The 20,254-nt window shown below is 36.5% G+C and overlaps 1 protein-coding gene across 1 annotated transcript in view; it reads left to right on the top strand.

The window, feature by feature from the left end:
• RAB38 (RAB38, member RAS oncogene family) overlaps nt 1–11,510 on the top strand; it is a 71,565-nt gene extending 60,055 nt beyond the window's left edge. The window contains exon 3 of the mRNA XM_005579305.5: nt 1,547–11,510. Coding sequence (XP_005579362.1) covers nt 1,547–1,699 — 153 coding nt within the window. The 3' untranslated portion in view covers nt 1,700–11,510. The remainder of the gene's footprint in view (nt 1–1,546) is intronic.
• The last annotated feature ends 8,744 nt before the right edge of the window (nt 11,511–20,254 follow it).

Genomic DNA, 20,254 nt, shown 5'->3' with positions numbered 1-20,254 from the left:
GTCTGGTAAAAAGCAACAACAATAATATAATAAGCAAAAAAGCAACCATGCCTTTACCTTGTGTTTTGGATTTAGAAACCCTGGGAAACATTTTTTTTAAGGCTCTTTAAAGGTGAGATAAATAATCAGGCTATTTGTCTGGAACTCCAAAGTTACCTTAAGCTTTCATTGCTGGTGAACTCAGTTTTGGGCTTGAAGGATGGGGAACCTACTAATGAACATTTACAGCTAAGGTCATTAGTCGTGGATGTCGTATGAAAGCCAACACATCTTCTTATATTTTCCAAGTAATATGACTTCATTTGATGATCTCAAAATATATCAACAACTTTGACATACATGCAAAAATCAGGGATAAGTACTTCCACTTCAGACTGGACAACAAGGTTCTGTAGTAAAACATTTTAACAATGAGAAAGCCTTGTCTCTTTACATTAAATATGAAGAAATACATCAGAGAAGTTCTACAAATTATGATTAAAAACAATCAAATTTAACTTTACTGGAGATCTTTACTTTTTACCTAAGCAGAGATATTTATTTTAGTACACTGGTAGTATATATTCTGTGTTTCTCAGGTTTCTGACCAGGATGAGAAAAAGCAGTTTAACTTACACTACTGATATATTTTAGATCCAAACGTTTGCTTCATATTTTTTCCAAATTCAAGTTTATTTCATTTTTGAACCTAAACTTATATTTCCAATTTTACTTTTTTCTTTGAAGCGTTATATCCATCTGGAATGTCTAGATAATGCCATGGTTTATTTGGGGGTAATAACCCCAAATCTCAGTAGGTTAAAATAGCAAGATCATCATTCTCATGCACACTACACAGCATGGGCTGATTGGGGTACTTGCCTCTACTTGATCTCACTCACAGACCTTATCCAAAAGAGTTTCCATTTGCTGTGCTTCCACAGGAGGAAAGAGAGAGAAAAAACATAGGAAATTGAGCACTGGCTGTTATTGCTCCTATATGAAAGTGACACACATTACTTCTCACATTTTGATGCCCAACAAGTCACATGTCCATGGCTAAGTTCAAAGAGGTCAGAACAGTGTACTCGTCCCCATTTAACTAGAGGACAGAGACCCAGAAATATCTGTCAAACCATTAATGAATACTATAAAATATGTCTTATCATTCTTATTTTATATCAAGGTCACAAAAATAGTATGTGGCAGAGGGCAATTATAAATCTAACTCAGATTAAAGGTTTATGTTTCTTCCACAATATTATTATAGTTTGAGTGTGTGAAAATGTGAAAATATGAAAACTGCCCTCTAACTGAAATTTAACCTACTAAGTAAATTCACCAAACACCATTCCTCCTATATGACACAGCAAAATAAATACTTCTTTTGTGAGGAACTGAACAGTAAAGTTCTTTGAAGGAACAAGTAAGTGAGGGGAACAGGAGGGGGATGCATATGTATCATATAGGAAGGAATATTTAAATAAAATTGTCACATATAAGTCTCTGTTCTAGCATTACTTCAGAGTATTGAATAAGAAAAGCTGTTTTATTTTTTCCCTCATAGGAAAATATAAACATTGATGAAGCCTCCAGATGCCTGGTGAAACACATACTTGCAAATGAGTGTGACCTAATGGAGTCTATTGAGCCGGACGTGGTGAAGCCCCATCTCACATCAACCAAGGTTGCCAGCTGCTCTGGCTGTGCTAAATCCTAGTAGGCACCTTTGCTGGTGTCTGATAGGAATGACCTCATCATTCCACGAATTGTGCCTCTATTTTTACCATTTTGGGTAAATGTCAGGATAGAGATACCACATGTGGCAAGCCAAAGATCTATGCCTCTATTTTTTCAATGAGAGAGAAATAGCAAATGTTCTTTCTATGCTTTCCTCACCATCATCACAGTGTTTACAAGCTTTTGAAAATACTTAGTCTGTTACAAACTTCTGTTGTGTAACTGACCAAAATTCTGCAGGGCCACGGTCAGCCCTGTTATTTGCTTCTTTTAATCAGCAAAGGCCTCAGGTCTTAAAATAAAAGGGGAGAAGAATAAACTAGCTGTCAAGTTAAGCATTGGCTTAACTTGCCCTGGTATCTCTGTCCAGATTTCAGTATATTCTCTGATGGTCTGACAGCCCTATTAAGTAGATGTGATATTTTCTCCCAAGATGACTTCCATTCTTGGCAGACCTGAGAGTTGCCTCTGAGTTAGCTCTTTGGAGTCATGAACACAGGCGTGCTATATTTTCCTTGTCCTAATTGTCTCTTGCCATGGCCTGAATGTTGGCTTAACTGAATATTGTATGAAAAGACTTGCTTTCATATGTGCCTTTCTGTTAGCTTTCTCTGACTCAAGCTGTGGGGCTCCTCTATACATGTAATATATATTATATATATTTTCACAGGTGAACAATAAAATGTTAAAAGATGCTGTTTCCCTATTTATGAAAGTGCTTTAAGTTTTTTAGTATTGTGAAGTTTTTTTTTTTTTTTGGACAAAGTAAACAGGGTTCTTAAGGTCCATTTCTAAAATTTTATTTCAAGAAAGAGATGAGAAATGTATGCTTGAAGAAACTGCTGGGCAATATTAAAACTGGGATGAGTCTATGCCATCTATGCCATCTGCATTTAAAATGTTCATATTGACATTTAGGACAGAGAGTATACAGTGCATATACATATTTTTAGTTAATCAGAGGAATATGTCCTCATAGATTCTGATTAAGAAAGGTGCCAGATCAACAAACATAAAAAGAAACAATAAAACATGGATTGTGACACCTTGCTTTACACAGTGGCTCTGGTGCTGATGTGTGCAGGTAGCTATTATTTTTTAATGTCATTATTTTATATCAATATTTGTAATACACTCACAGGAATCATATTTTTTTTTTTTCTTCTTGAGACGGAGTCTTGCTATGTCACCAGGCTGGAGTGCAGTGGCGCGATCTCAGCTCACTGCAACTTCCACCTCCTGGGTTCAAGCACTTCTCCTGCCTCAGCCTCCTGAGTAGCTGGGACTACAGGCGTGTGCCACCACACCCAGCTAATTTTTCTAGTTTTAGTAAAGACGAGGTTTCTCAGGATCGTGCTATTTTCCTATAAGGGTCTTGATTTTAGTGGAGGAAATGTGGTAGCCCTGTCAGCTTGGCCTCTTTTACAACTCTGCAGGATCCTGACATAGAGGATGAGATATGTGGGTACATATCCTTAAGAATCTTGAACCCCCAAATTCTTTGGAAACTCTGGCCTAGAAAAAGAGGCCTTTTACTGTTTCCAGTGGGAGAACAATTAATTGCTACATAAAAGCCCTGCCTCAGTAGGAAGTTTTAAGGTGAAGCTTGCCCATATTAAATTCTGCCCCCATTTCCCCTCATTGCTTCTAGACAAATAACTAGGGCCAAGTCTCAACATGATCTAAGTGGAAAAGGATGATCTGTGTTGCAGGATGAAATGGATTATTCATCAAATGAACTACAGAATCTGGCTGGTAAATACTAGTAGTAATCTAGAGAACATTCCAAAGAACTGGTCTTGAGATACTGAAATATTGGATCATAGAGATAAAGTCGGATCATAGAGATAAAGTCAGATAATAGATACTCTACTTATACGAGGGCACACTTACATGAGCTAATTTTTAACATTCTGGCAAGTCTACCTGGTGGTGATTCTAATATGCTATTGGAATGGCTTGGCTCCTTGAAGCTTATAAATGATGCTGGCCTGAAATACATTTTGTGGACATGCCAGAACTACATTGGCAAAATACTGGAGAAGAGATCCAGGGTCTCACAGAAGTGGGAATGTTAGAATGTACTTATTTTGAAAGGTCGGAGAACCTGCCAGCTCATTATGTTGTCCAGGAGAGCCTAGAAGATAATCACTTTACTAAAGCAAGAAGTGTTCCCAAAAGAGGGATGCCAGCATCAATGAGAAACTCAGTAGTGATTGTTCTCTATTGACCAGGCTTGAGATTATAGAGATGTTGCTGTGTTTTTAGGGGAATGGCTTCCTTCATATTTAAGGGTCATTATGTGGTAGACTATTAAATGGTGCTAGTATATCTGGTTCTGTGTCTTAGACAGCTAGGACCAAAATATCAAAATAACAGTATAGTCTCTCACTGTTACTTTTAATAATCTACTTAAGAAAATGAATTTCTCCTTGCCACAACTTCAGGTTGTTCATAATTGGAGGTCTTAATACTTCCACCAGAAGACACAGTAAGGGTTCCAGTAAATCTACAGCTTCAGCTGCTGTCTGATTATTTTTGGCTCCTCAGGTCTATAGACCGACAGTTAGAGAAGGTAGTTACTATACAGACAAGGGTCCCTCACCATAATGATCAAAAGGAAATGGGGTTGCTACTAGATACTGGAGCAGAAAGTAGTGTGTCTGGAACTCATGGGATTCACTGGGGTGCCTCTTGATGCCTCCATCACTGGTGATATCTGAAAGGGTAGTTGCAGCAGCAGCATCTTGATAAGGACATGAAGTCAGGGACTCATACTCTAAGGGATAAATGTCTGAGTTATTGCACTATGCAATGAACCTTGATTAGAAGCAGTTAGAAGCAGTTTGGTCAAGGGAATGAAAATGTTAGGGGAGGGAAATGATGAATATTAATTACGGCATCACTTATGGTCTCAGGATTAACTATAACACTGGAGAATGTAGCTTACCTCACTAACCTTCCTGTTAATATTCTTACTCTCTCTGTCTTTCGGTCTCAGTGGAATTATGGCCAGTGACTTCCTTGGAAAACCAGTGAAAGGACAGAGTGGACTCAACATGCAGCAGGGATGAACCTGAGTGGGCAAGGTGTGGACAGTAGCAGAGAAAATGTCCATATCCCCTCAGCATATGGCCTCCTATTACAATCCTCTGCAACTTTGCCTAAAAGTTTTCTCTGAATATGTGCAGCACATTTGTCTTCCATACTGGACAGGCTAGAGTGCTACAGAGTTAGCACCTCCTGGAGCAGCCTCCTCAAGGCTGACATAAATTGGTAGATGAATACTCCAGCGTCCTCACCCATCAGGTGGGATAAACCTGAGGCTTACTCTGTACTCTCCCTCAGAGGTCACCAATGTGACTGAGGCAAAGTTTCATACAGTGGTAACCTCATAATCACAACCTTTTTGGTCTCCCTTTCTTCTCTATCTCACATCTATTCCCCTACCAGTGCTCCCAAGGATGACCTCCCACTTAAGGTATTTTCATTTTTTATTGAGCTTCAACTACTCAATAAAAAAATATCTTAAGTAGGAGGTTATCCTTGGAAGCACTGGTAGGTGACTCTTAACATATCACAGTACCCAGGCAGTAACTTTTATTACCATGGAATCTCTAATCTACTGCTTTTATCTCTAAAGATCCACTGAAATGAGGTATGTGAGAAATATATAGTGAGATCAGAAATGAGTATCTTCTAACCCTTTTCCACCATAGAAAAGTATTGCATATATAGTCTTCAAAATGAATATATATTGATTCATTAGTCCCCTCACCCTCACAACAAAAATTTATTGAACAATTACTATATTCCCAATACTTGGGCTGGGCAGTGTTGTGGAGATACAAATGACTAAGTCACGGTCCCAGATTTTAAGTTGTTATGATAAGGTAGGAGACTCAAACATGTAAACAGTTCACCATGTTTTAAGAGAGAAGTCAGATGTCCAAACCAAGATATCTCTTCTGAACATGTAATTTACTTTTAAATGGAGGGACTTCAGCTTCAATCATGCTTACGGAAATAGAATATATGTTCCTACCATTCTCTTCCTTGAACACTGGGAAAAAGACACATTAGACTATTTTGTTCAGCTAACTCTTTCTGCGGTTTGGAATATTCTTTTTCTTTTTTGCCTGGAAATTTTACCCATAATAAAGGATCAACACAATGTTACAGCCTTATAGCTTTGCCCAGCTCTGTAGGCAATTTATATTTTTTCCAGGTTCACATAGCTCTTGATTGATTCAATCATCAAGCTCTCACATGCTTCATTAAAGTAGTGCATCAACTTCAATTTATCGAACACATCCTATGGGACAGGCACTGGTACGTAACTTTACCTTTATTATGTATTTAACCCCTACAACATATATATAAATTCACTAATCTCCTATTTTATATATGAAAAAAAAACTAGGTAGAGGGACATTGAGCAAATTGCCAAAACTCACATAGCTACCAACTGGCAAAGCAAGGATTCAAACCAAGGCAGCCTAATTCCAATGCCCAAGTTCCTAACCATTATTCTAAGCTATCTCCTCTTAGATTTCTGGAGGTGACGATATTCTGAATGCAGAGCACAACACTCAGCCCAGGAAATATTAGAGCTTCCTCTATGCCAGACACTGCTCAACGCTTTCTTTTTTTTGGAGAGTCTCACTCTGTTGCCCAGGCTGGAGTACAGTGGCGTTATCTTGGCTCACTGCAATCTCCACCTCCCAGGTTCAAATGATTCATGTGCCTCAGACTCCCCAGTAGCTGGGATTACAGATGTGTGCCACCAGGCCGGGCTGGTTTTTTTTTTTTTTTTTTTTTTCATTTTTAGTAGAGACAGGGTTTCACCACATTAACCATCCTGGTCTCAAACATCTAGCCTCAAGTGATCCACCTGCCTTGGACTCCCAAAGTGTTGGGTTTATAGGCATGAGCAACCGCACCTGGCTTAAACATTTTTCTTTTCTTTTTTTCTTTTTTTTTTTTTTTTTTGAGATGGAGTCTCACTCTGTTGCCGAGGCTGGAGTGCAGTGGCGCAGTCTCAGCTCACTGCAACCTCCACCTGCCAGGTTCAAGTGATTCTTCTGTCTCAGCCTCCCAAGTAGCTGGGACTATAGGCATGTGCCACCACACCTGGCTAATTTTTGTATTTTTATTAGAGATGGGGTTTCACCAAATTGGCCAGGCTGGTCTCAAACTCCTGACCTCATAATCTGCCCACCTTGGCCTCCCAACATGCTGGGATTACAGACGTGAGCCACCATGCCTGGTCTTTTATTATTATTATTATTATATTTAGGTTCTGGGATACATGTGCAGCATGTGCAGGTTTATTATATAGGTATACACATGCCATGGTGGTTTGCTACACCCATCAACCCATCATCTACATTAGGTATTTCTCCTAATGCTATCCCTTCCCTAGCCCCCCACCCCCCAACAGGCCCTGGTGTGTGATGTTCCCCTCCCTGTGTCCATGTGTTCTCAGTGTTCAACTCCCACTTATGAGTAAGAACATGCAGTGTTTGGTTTTCAGTTCCCGTGTAAGTTTGCTGAGAATGATGGTTTCCAGCTTCATCCATATCCCTGCAAAGGACATGAACTCATTCTTTTTTTATGGCTTCATAGTATTCCATGGTGTGTATGTGCCACATTTTCTTTATCTAGTCTATTATTGATGGGTATTTGGGTTGGTTCCAAGTTTTTGCTATTGTGAATAGTGCTGCAATAAACGTACGTGTGGATATGTCTTTATAGTAGATTGATTTATAATCCTTTGGGTATATATCCAGTAATGGGATTGCTGGGTCAAATGGTATTTCCGGTTCTAGATCTCTGAGGAATCACCACACTGTTGTCCACAATGGTTGAACTAATTTACATTCCCATCAACAGTGTAAAAGTGTTCCTATTTCTCCACATCCTCTCCAGCATCTGTTGTTTCCTGAATTTTTAATGATCACCATTCTAACTGGCATGAGATGGTATCTCATTGTGGTTTTGATTTGCATTTTTCTAATGACCAGTGATGATGAGCTTTTTTTCACATGTTTGTTGGTCTCATAAATGTCTTATTTTGAGAAATGTCTGTTTATATCCTTCGCCCACTTTTTGATGGGGTTGTTTTTTTTTCTTGTAAATTTGTTCATGTTGTTTGTAGATTCTGAATATTAACCCTTTGTCGGATGGATACATTGCAAACATTTTCTTCCATTCTGTAGCTTGCCTGTTCACTCTGATGGTAGTTTCTTTTGCTATGCAGAATCTCTTTAGTTAAATTAGATCCCATTTGTCAATTTTGACTTTTGTTGCCATTGCTTTTGGTGTTTTGGCTTTTGTTGCCATTGCTTTTGGTGTTTTAGACATGAAGTCTTTGCCTATGCCTATGTCCTGAATGGTATTGCCTAGGTTTTCTTCTAAGGTTTTTATAGTTTTAGGTCTTACGTGTAAGTCATTAATCCATGTTGACTTAATTTTTGTGTAAGATGTAAGGAAGGGGTCCAATTTCAGTTTTCTGCATATGGCTAGCCAGTATTCCCAACACCATTTATTAAATAGGGAATCCTTTCTGCATGGCTTGTTTTTGTCAGGTTTGTCAAAGAGCTGATAGTTGTAGATGTGTGATGCTTTTCCTAAGGCATCTGTTCTATATATCTGTTTTGGTACAAGTACCATGCTGTTTTGGTTACTGTAGCCTTGTAGTATCATTTGAAGAGCAACCCTAGGACACATAATCATCAGATTGACCAAGGTTGAAATTAATGAAAAAATGTTAAGGTCAGCCAGAGAGAAAGTTCGGGTTACCCACAAAGGGAAGTCCATCAGACTAACAGTGCATCTCCCTGCAGAAACCTTACAAGCCAGAAGAGAGTGGGGACCAATACTCAACATTCTTAAAGAAACAAATTTTCAACCCATAATTTCATTTCCAGCCAAATTAAGCTTCATAAGCAAAGAAGAAATAAAACCCTTTACAGACAAGCAAATGCTGAGAGATTTTGTCACCACCAGGCCTTCCTTACAAGAGCTCCTGAAGAAAGCACTAAATATGGAAAGGAAAAACCAGTACCAGCAAAAACATACCAAATACCAAAAACATACCAAAAACATCAACACTATGAAGAAATTGCATCAACTAAATCAACTAACAGGCAAAATAACCAGCTAGCATCATAATGACAGGATCATACTGACAGGATCAAATTCACACATAACAATATTTACCTTAAATGTAAATGTAAATGGACTAAATGCCCCAAATATGTAAATGTAAATGGACTAAATGCCCCAATTAAAAATCACAGACTGGCAAATTGGATAAAGAGTCAAGACCCATCAGTGTGCTGTATTCAGGAGACCCATCTCATGTGCAAAGACACACACAGGCTCAAAATAAAGGGATGGAGGAATATTTACCAAGCAAATGGAAAGCAAAAACAAAACAAACACACACACACAAAAACAGGGGTTGCAATCCTAGTATCTGATAAAACAGATTTTAAACCAACAAATATCAAAAAAGACAAAGAAGGGCATTACATAATGGTAAAGGGATCAATGCAACAAGAAGAGCTAACTATCCTAAATATATATGCACCCAATACAGGAGCACCCAGATTTATAAAGCAAGTTCTTAGAGACCTACAAAGAGACTTAGGGTCCCACATAATAATAGGAGACTTTAACACCCACTGTCAATATTAGACAGATCAATGAGACAGAAAATTAACAAGGATATTCAGGAATTGAACTCAGCTTTGGACCAAGTACACCTAATAGACATCTACAGAACTCTCCACTCCAAATCAGTAGAATATACATTCTTCTTAGCACCACATCACACTTATTCTAAAACTGATCACATAATTGGAAGGAAAACACTACTCAGCAAATGCAAAAGAATGGAAATCATAACAAACAAATCTCTCAGACCACAGTGCAATCAAATTAGAACTCAGGATTAAGAAACTCACTCAAAATCACAACTACATGAAAACTGAACGACCTGTTCCTGAATGACTACTGGGTAAAAATCAAAATTAAGGTAGAAATAAATAAGTTATTTGAAACCAATGAGAACAAAGACACAATGCACCAGAATCTCTGGGACATGGCTAAAGCAGTGCTTAGAGGGGAATTTATAGCACTAAATGCCCACAGGAGAAGGTGGGAAAGATCTAAAATTGACACCCTGACATCACAATTAAAATAACTAGAGAAGCAAGAGCAAACAAATTCGAAAGCTAGCAGAAGACAAAAAATAACTAAGATCAGAACAGAACTGAAGGAGATAGAAACACAAAACCCTTTCACAAAAAGTAATGGATCCAGAAGGTGTTTTTTTTTTTTTTTTTTTGAAAAGATGAACATTTTTCTTAACAACAGTAAGAGGTAGTGTTGTCATGAAAGAATACATGTAAATCACTTAGTATCGTGCCTAAAACATAGCAAGTAATCAATGCATGTGGATATTATGATACTACTCTGTCTGCTTATTTTTAAAATTGAAGAAGTAGTATAAGCAAAGCTATTAGGTAAAAATGGTGGATATTTTAGGATGTGCCAAATATGGGACCCTGGGGTAAATCAATAGAAACACAAAATTGATTGGTAGTCACCTAGGCTTCAGAAGTTTTCATGGATGACAGATAAAATGTAAGGGTTTTATTTGGGGGATGAGGAAAATGTTCTCAAATTCATTGTGGTGATAGTTACACAACATATGCTAAAATCCACTGAATGCTATACTTTAAATGGATAAAATCTACGGTATGCAAATAAAAAATAAAGCTGTGATAAGAAAAAAAGTGGAACCACAGGAAAAAGCAGTATAAAACTATTGTTTCCCCTGATGCATCACTGTAACTTAACTTGGTGTGTAGTCCTGGTGTTTGTTATTCCAAGGGAGGGAATTTTAGAGTGTGCCTCTTTATCACTGCTCTTCTCTGCCTAGTACTTCATCACTTCTGAATTCATGACTTGCTCTCAGATGTTCAAACTAGCATTTTGTATGAATTTAAATTTGACTGCATCTGAACTGTTTCTGTCTTAAAACATCATTGGCTTCCTGGAATTCCCAAGCACCAGAAAATTTCCCAGTATTGGAAAAGAAAAGATCATGAAAAATCCTAATAAAGACAGTCAGAAATGCTGATAAACTAAGCAAAGTAAGTCTTGAAGACAAGGATAAAATGCCTCTGGGAAGTGTGTCCAAAACTGTTTCACTGCATTGATGACTCTGAAATTTTCCATATCATCAAGCTAACTTATTTTCTTCAATTTGATTGACTTTTAGAGTATCAACCTCCAGGCACAGGCAATATATACCTAAATGCAATGTACTCACTGAAATTGTAATGGTAGACATAAGACTCTGGAATTTAAAATTCCAGATGACCCAGGTCATGCTTTCTATTAGAACAAAATTGTCTTTCAAAGAGCTCAAAGAAACTTTATGAAAGTGTTTTTTTTTTTTTTGTAAATATCAAATATGAGAAAGTTGCTATTACTTGTAATAAAATACAACATTTTCTGTTTTGTCTTGAACTGAACTTTGAAGAAGTTACCTTATGCCAGATGTGTAACATCAATTTGTATTCATTGGACTCCTTAATCAAATAGCTATCAATTGTCTGCTCTGAGCAAGTTGTTGTGTTTGGTGCATTAAGTAAGTCACTTGTCAAGATCTGTAACAAAATGCATAGTGCTTAATATATGTAAGTTTCTTTTTTTCTCTCTGTGATAGCTGTTGTTATGGAAACCAGAAATAAAAAAGTCATGAGTCTCTGCTCTTTAAGTCTACAGTTTCATTGGGGGAAGGGAGAGTGGGTTAATAAGAGGCAAAAGATACAGTTGAGGATCAAGAAAAGAAGACTGTTTCTGTTTCCACTACATGATATTCTGCATTTTTATCATTATAATAAATGTTAGAAGCTATAATTCATTGTTCAGATCAGAAAGTGTATCTTTTCCAAACATAATATCATTTAGTCATCATTACTACCTCCATTGGGAGGTGTGATTACACATTTTATAGATAAGAAAACAGATTGTTAGAAAAAAAAAAAAAAAAGATCTACATGTATCATGTGATTCTGGCAGGATTTCTTGTCAGTGCATCCGCTCTTCTGGCCACAATGGGCTAATCAGAGTACTTCATTCTTCCTGCCTCAAGTGACAGGTCTAGAGGTGTGCTTGTGACCCAAGCTGAACTATGCAGGGTCTTGGGCTGTGCCTGTTCTCCAATTCTTTAGAAAAGGGGCCTGCAGGAAATGGCCATGATTTTCTCACCCCATGTGACAGCTGGGTGAACACATAACCAATACACAGAACATGAAGAATCAAGCAGTTAAGAAAAAGAAAGGCAGGGAGAAATGAAGATCCCATCTGAGTCTCTTAGTTTAACTTGTATGAGTCCTGATTTAACCTTTAACTTCCCAGTTACAAGAGGCAATAAACTCCTCTTTGGTTTTGTTGTTGTTCATTTATTCAGAACAGATTGCATTAATTTTCCATAACTCAAACATTTCTGACTAATATAGCCATAGATTTTTATAGGTATTAGCAGCTTTATTTCAAATATGCTGCTAGTAGAAAGTATATAAAGACACGGCCGATAGAGGAAAAGATGCTAATCCAAGTGAAACAGAGAGGAAAAGATGCTAATCCAAGTGAAACAGTCAGCAGCCCAGAAATAAAAAGTTAAATAGTGACAAGTGGCTTACAGAATAAAAATAAAGCACATGAATACTTTTTTGGAATAAATAATGTTGTTAAATTACTACAGAGAAAGGTGTAATAGATATAACATTGCATGTATATAAATTAATATTTAAAATTAATATGAAAATGCTTTAATCAGAATGTGTTTGCATACACGAATCAGGAGGTAGATATTATTAAAAATCTATAAAGTAAGGTCTGGAAATTTCTAGAGAAGAGAGAATATTGAGAGTAATCAAAGAAGGATGGAAAATAAAAATTTTGTGAACGTGCAAGAAGCAGCATGAGAAGGGATTTGATAAATGCCTTAAATACTGATTAATTTTGAGAAGAGTGATATTCAGCTATTCTGTTTGGCAAAGGAAACAAATATTGAGAGGACAAAGGGTAAGCAAGGTTCCCAAATGCTTTGGCCCTAACCACAAAAAGAATTAGAGTGAGTTTATAGAGAGACACAATCATTTGAATATGACAAGTAAATGAAATAGTGCTCAATCACAGGCACTGAAAAATCATAGTGAATTGGTATTTAAATACTGTTTATTTAGTGCCCACTTTGTGCCAACTACTGTACAAATGCTGCTTAGTTTTCACAGCAACACCACAAGATAATCATTATTAACCTGATTTGAGAGATGAAGAAATTATAAAGCTCAGAGATCTTTAGCAACTATTTCAAGGTTCACATACCTAGAAAGTGACTGAGCCAGTACTCAAACTCAAGACAGGCTGGCTCAAAAGATTTTGTTTTACCATGACTTAAATGACACATTTTCAATCTGCTTCTATATGACCATACTTTCATATGACCATAATTTAGATGGCACCACTTTTCAAGATTACTTACTTATTTTGTGTAAGCATCAGTTAAGTTTCAGTAAGGTACAGACATTATACAGTAAACTGAATAAGGGACATTTAATATAAGAAAAAAACAAGTAAAGGAGATCAATTAAGAAGGATTGGTTAAAGAGAACTCTAAAGAATCCAGGAATAGCAAATGCCGGGAAAAGCTGTCACTTCTATGGCTGAGGGAGCGCATCCAAAGAGGGAAAAAACTTGGCAGATCCTCCCCGACTTCCCACCCCTTGCTTCGAGTTGAGATTCAGACTTTGTGGGAGAAAGTGTTGCCAAAGCCCACCAGATAGAGGAAAAGTTCAGTTAGGTGCCTCATGCCAGGGCAGATGATCAGGAAACCACTCCCTGGGAAGTCACTGAAACTCACTGGGGGTTGTGGACCGCTAGGTCTTCCACCCTCACTGCCAACGCCTTCTGGCAAGAAAGCTGGCTGATGGTAAGGAAGGTGTATTCTGGCAGCACACCATAGAAGCCAGAAAAAAAGCACTGAATCCGGGAAGACAATCCTCTCCCTCCTGCAGGATCTCACTAGCACCCTCTACTGACAAGTCCTTACATTGTGCCTGCTGGCAAAGGAGAAACGTCTGCAGGGTTCCCCTTTGGAATTTAAAACTAGGGAAAAGAGGGTGGATTTGGAGCAGAGAAGCAATGACTTGAAAACTGGCACAGTGTATTAATTAGAGTAAGCCATGATAACTGCAGGAACACCTCCAAAGTTTCAATGGCTTCACATAATAAAGGATTCCTTCTCGCTTAAAACGTGACCTGGTCCTAGTCAGGTGACTCTATAAAGCTGCTGTTCTATAAATAGAAATGCAGCTATTTAGACGCTTTGTCTTGTGTGGTTCCACTACCTTGGAGCGCTTTGTTTCTGCATACAAACGAGAGAGAGAATATATAATATTAGAGGCATGGTTTAAAGCCAATCCTATAAGGTGTATATGTATTTTGCCCACATTGTGCTGACCAGAACATAGTCAGAAGACTCTACTTTTATGAGAAGCTGGGACATGTACTAGAGAAAAATGAAATAGACAGTAAACATGTAGCGTTATCTCTGACACACTAGATGTCAAATGCTCGTCTGTTAATAAGTTTAAGTTATATGTCTCAGAGTCTTAATTCATCTATAATATAAAAAATAAGATGTCTACTTTGAAATAACACTATGGTATTTAGAGCAATATTATGTAAAGAATTAAACCACAGGGTCACTACATACTTAGACATTCAGTAAATATTAAATTTCCTATATCAGTAATTATCAAGGGTGGAAAAAGAAATGGGCTATATATCAAAATCTCAAAGAAATGGTGATAATAGGGAGAATATTCAGTCTTACTTATAGTTTTATATTTGGAAAACCAGGATATCTAATATTTTGGTAACAGACATCTTAGAAGATTTAAAAATCTTCTGTATTGAGGTATTTAGAGGTTAAATTTACAGCATGCATTTAAAAAGGGAAAGGCATGGCAGATGGGATTATATATAGGAGGAAGTGGAAAGGGCATATGTCTCTGTGGAATGACATATCAGAATCTAGTGTTTGTGAAACCATTGAGGGAAGGGAGGAGATGGGAGTAACAATGTAATATTTATTAGAAGAGAGTGGGTTAAGAAAGGTTGAGAAACTGCTGTAAATGCTTGTTAGGTACTTGCCTGAAATGTGTGCAAGTCTGTATCATCATGCCTCTTTGACTTAACTCATATGCTGGAGAGGAAGTTTCAGAGCAAGGGAGTTTGTCTGAAATCACACTGTCTACATTCAAATCCTAGCATTATTACTTAATATTCATGTGTTCTTGAGCAATCTACTTAACATCTCTGTGGCAGAGACTGCTGGTTGCCACCTAATAACTTTTTCTCCTTCTTACATGAATATATACTTTTTAGCTGGATATTTGAACTCTCAGCTAAATAGTACACTTCAGTCTCCCTTGCAGATGAGTATAGCCACGTGATTAAATTGTGATCAATGTGAAATCAACAGAAATTATGTGCAATTCCTGAGCTTTTTCCTTCAATGAAAAGGAAGTATTGCCCATATTCCTTTGGAATGTGGACATGAAGCTGAGAGCTAGAGCAGTCATCTGTAATTGCAAAGTGGAAGTCTCATTGAGAATGAAAGAATAAAAAAGACAGAAGGGTTCAGGTCCCAGATAATGGTGAGTTGCCCTGCCAACAGTGGACTACCTGCTTGAATATTTTAGGATAGAGGAAAAAACATTATAACCTATTGAAGCTATGGTATTGGAGGTGTCTGATATAGCCTAGCACGTATCCTGGGTAAAACACACTAATTCTCTGGTTTTATAATCTGCAAAATTGGTATGTTAATAATAGTGTCATACGTCCTGGTTCTTGGGAAGACTGACAACAAGGATAACAATAGCAATATCAGATGCTTATGTAGCCCTCACTCTGTGCCTGGCACAGTTCTAAGAGCTTTACTTGTATGTACTATACAGATGTTTGCTATCATCGTTTTTCTACTTTCTCCATGATCCCCAAGGTGACCATTCCAATTCATCTTTCACTCTTTCTTCACTAAATGCCATTAAAATTACAATTAATATTCAGAGTGTCTGTTTCTATACGGAAAGCAGTATACATTTGTTAATAGTATATAAATATAATAATGTAATTATAAATAGAGATTATATCATTTGAATAACATAATTATGTATATTATTACTTTTATGTGTTGGTTACTTAAAAAACAGCTGTTGATAATATTATCAGCCTTGTGGTCATGAAAATCAAAAACATTTTTTATAGTGTGAAACAGAAACCATGTCTTTATAACATATTTCCTCTTACAACAAATATAAAATATGCATATTAAATAAAATACATAAAATGAATACAAAATTCATGAGTGATGCCCTATTCAAATTAACCTGCCTTTTTGTCTGCCTAAATGAAATTGTATTTAACATGATGTTTTGGGACCTAATTTTTTTCTCTTTATAATGAACATCTTTCTAATTCTTCAAATATTTTTATACGTGTACATTATGAAGGTGAATATAAATAATATTATATTAATATATACTGTGGTTTATTTAACCAAACCATTAATGCTGCATATCATTATTGTTAAAAATAAATCATTTTCTTTTAAATGATGTTTCAAAGATAAATGTTTGTTTACTCAATTAATTCCTTGTAACAGATTCTTAGAAGTTAAATTGCTGAATCAAAGATTATGAAAAAATGTTAAACCATCTGAAAATTATTTTCAGAAAGCTTGTATCAATTTCCACTTCCATCAGTGATGTTTAAAAATACCCAAAGAGCACATCAATTTATGACCATCTCTCCTATACATGCTTGTAACCATTGCAGATACCCAGCAGAAGGCCTTTCCATGTGTGTGTTGGGGAGGGAGTGATAAATACATGAGGAGAATGAAAACATTTGCAGACACCAAAAACCCGATGTCAGATTACAGCAATGTCACTTTCAATAGGAGAACCGATTAAACTTATATTTTAGTCTCCTCTTTCCTCCTTTTGTCCAGTACCCTTGAGAAAGATCATCTGATTCTCTAGCAGCTGGGGAGAAGTACTATGACAGTAAAGATAAAAGGTAAAGTAAAAAGTAAGTAAATGATAGGGTTTCCTAAGAACTATTTTGTCTACTTGAAATTATAACCTACAGGCTCCTATAAAACCTGCTTGCCCATAATATTTCTAAAATTAATGTCAAGTCTTTGTGTCTTACAGCTTTAAAAAGACATTTATTCTACCAAAGTATTATTACAATTTTCAACAGCTCATAGGATCACCTTAGTTTGTTTTAAATCCATGGCAATAAAGTGTACTTTCCAAAATGCTAGTGAGGTTTACACCTTAACTTTGCATAAACTATAATTCTAATAAGAGAATAAATATAACCTTGAAAATTTCCCCGAGAAATGTTTATTAATCTGCTTTAATCACAGCAGGGAGCCAGATGATTTGATATATTTGATTAGTGGAATATAAAATATGAAATATCAAGGACAATTGGACTATGAATTATAATTGTAACATGCCATCATAAAGACTTTCTTACATGATTTTCTTCCAGTTTTACAGCTCCACACAATCTCACCACTGCCTCCTCTTTTCTGGCACCCTTCAGGAATGCTAGCTAGGCTCCCATAAAAGGGCCATTCCACAGATGTTTTTGATTTATGTTGGCTGACCTTGAATCAGAGTTTACAGCATCTGTCAGCATTGTACGATTCTTTTTCGTTGGATTTGAGTTAACAGACAGGGTGACTTTTTACCTTTACGTGTTTTTAAAAATGTTTGTTTATTGTTTGTTTTTGTGTGTGTGTTTCATTGCTATCAAGGAAAACCATCAAAAATCACTCGTTTTTAAACACTTTTTTTAAGATGAGTCAAGTGCAGTAGTGAGAAGGAAGGAGAGTAAAACAAGGGGTTTGATCTGTAACTGACTGTGAACAATCAGTTAAGATAACTAATTACCTTCAGACCAGCCCAAACACTTTCTGATAAAACCGGAAGAATGAAGTTCCTAATCATGGAATTGCTAACTGGGTTAAATGAGACAACCTATTGGAAGTATTTAGAAGAATCCCTGACATCTTGAACCTCTTGAACTATTAATACAATAAATTATTATATTATTAAAATATTATTTTAATATAAATTGAAATTTAAGTATCACCAAGCAAAAGGCATGCCTTGACCCTATGTACTAAGAGTGTGCTCTGTAACAATCATATATTTAGATTTAGAAAGATTTGACCCAACACTCTTGTCCTAGGAGTATATCAAACATTACTGGCGTGGGAGGTGGCTTAGCTGGGACATCTTAACACATTCTCCTACATGCTAGACTCCCACGAGCAGGGCTTTGTGTTTGGGTGAGGAAGTGTGCACATGACCACAAGTGCCCCCGTGTTGTGCTTTAATTCAACTATGCTTATATTTTGGATTGATTTACTCCCCTTAGGAGAGTCTAATTGATAACAATGGAATGTTAATGTGACTTAAAAATAATTTCCACTTGTATCTATTTGAAGTTCTCTTTCTCTCCTCTCCGTTTGATTTTTGGAGTATCACACCAAGAAAACCTGTGAGACTTAAGAGGAAGTGATGAATTCTGTGAAAATCAAAAAAACAAAACAACATAACAAGGAAAGGGATTTCCTTGAGCTCTAGGGCATAAAAGTCATTAAATATTTAATAATAAGCCAGGCTTCATTTAAATCCCAAGAGTTCATTTTCACCATTTTATTGCATTTTTTACATATTATACATAATCAGTAAGATGAAACTGCATAAATAAATTCTCATTCTATTTCAATTATGTTTGATTTTGAAGGATCAAATATAGTTCTATTGGTTTTTAATAATTTTTAAAACAAATAAATGATTAAAGAGCTTTGTTTGAAACAAAGCAAACATATAAGAACATATTTTTATTTCCTTTGGTCCACTCTATGTCCAATTAAAAATATACAAAATTTAGGATTTAATTAGCTTTCATAAAAAGAATCTACTTTTCTTACCAAAAAACAATAGCAACAAAAAGAAAACAAAAAAAAAATTATTTTTCAGTGTCATGCCTGGTATGAAGACCCAAAAAGAAGATGGACTATTTTTAAACAATGTAGGATTTGTTTGGTTTTTTTGTACCTGGAGGAGATGTCACAAGCATAAGCAATATATAGGATGCCCTTAGCCATTATCTAATAAATCAAGATTCTAATAAGAATAACAAGTTGAGTAAGCTGTAAAGCACACTTACAGTGTGGCCTTGGGTTTATTTCACTTATTGAGTCTCAGAGGTGCTTCTGTAAGGCTTTAGTAAAATAGAAAATCCAACCTATTTTACACATTCTTTCAAAAGTTAGGTTGCATTAAAAACAGAGAATGGAAAGATCTTTAGGTTATTATCCCAGCTACTCATTATACGAATGAAACCGAAGTCCAAGAATTTTCAGTGGTGTTTATGAGGTCATGCAACTAGCTAAGATACAGAATATTGGCTAAAAGCCATATCTCCACTATTCCACTAATATGTCCTGCTACAGAGAGAATGTTAGGTACTGGGCATTCTACTTACATTGCTTTATTTAGTTGGCATAGCAAACCTGCAATGTAGACTTAAGTTTTTACTTAACAAATAAACAGAGACTTAGAGAGGTTGAGTTACTTTCACAAGGTCACACAGAGTAAGGATGAATTCAAATCCTATTCTGACTCTGACCTTAGCATTTGTCTTCCTGGTACCCTGCCCCACCTCATTCATAGCAGGCTCTCTATTTCATTGTCCTCTCTAGTGTTGAAATATGTGTCCCTTTCCTGTTTGCTGTGTACCAAATTTCTGACAAGAACCAAGAAGCCAACACCAAATAAGACTCTATTTATTTATTTATGTATTACTGCATCTCTACCCCAGCTGTGCTACGGTGGCTCAGAAGAGGTTCTGAAGCAATTCCGATGTTTAACCATTCCCCCGATAAATCAAATCACAAGGACAGGTAATGGCTTCCTAGAGGTGCTGACTTTGGAAAGAAGAGAAGCATGAACAGTAAAGTATTGATAAAGTGATACTCTTGTAAATTGGTAAGTATATATTTGTATTCAATTCTGAAATCCATCCATTTTACTGATAAGAAAATTGGTTCTGCAATAGTAATGAATTAAGACCCCTGTTTTCCAGAGACGCTATCAGAAGATATTGTCCTTTTTCAGAAGCCCTATCCTGTCCTTTTCTAGATTTTTAGGACTTCTACTTGTGTAGGAATTTCATTATACTTAGAGGAGGTACAGGTTGAGTATGAAAATGTAAAGCTAACAGAGGAAATTAAGGGATGAAGGAACTCAAATTCTTTCTGCAGTAGTGAATGGATTTGGTCCTGGTGTCCTCAACATGTCCCTACTATAGCTCCTTTGTGAGGGCACCACATGGTACACAAAGCTGAGGGCAC

Source organism: Macaca fascicularis, chromosome 14, assembly GCF_037993035.2.
Source record: "Macaca fascicularis isolate 582-1 chromosome 14, T2T-MFA8v1.1".
Taxonomy (NCBI): Eukaryota; Metazoa; Chordata; class Mammalia; order Primates; family Cercopithecidae; genus Macaca; species Macaca fascicularis.
Note: the sequence above shows the minus strand (reverse complement) of the source record. Positions and strands in the feature narration are given on the sequence as shown.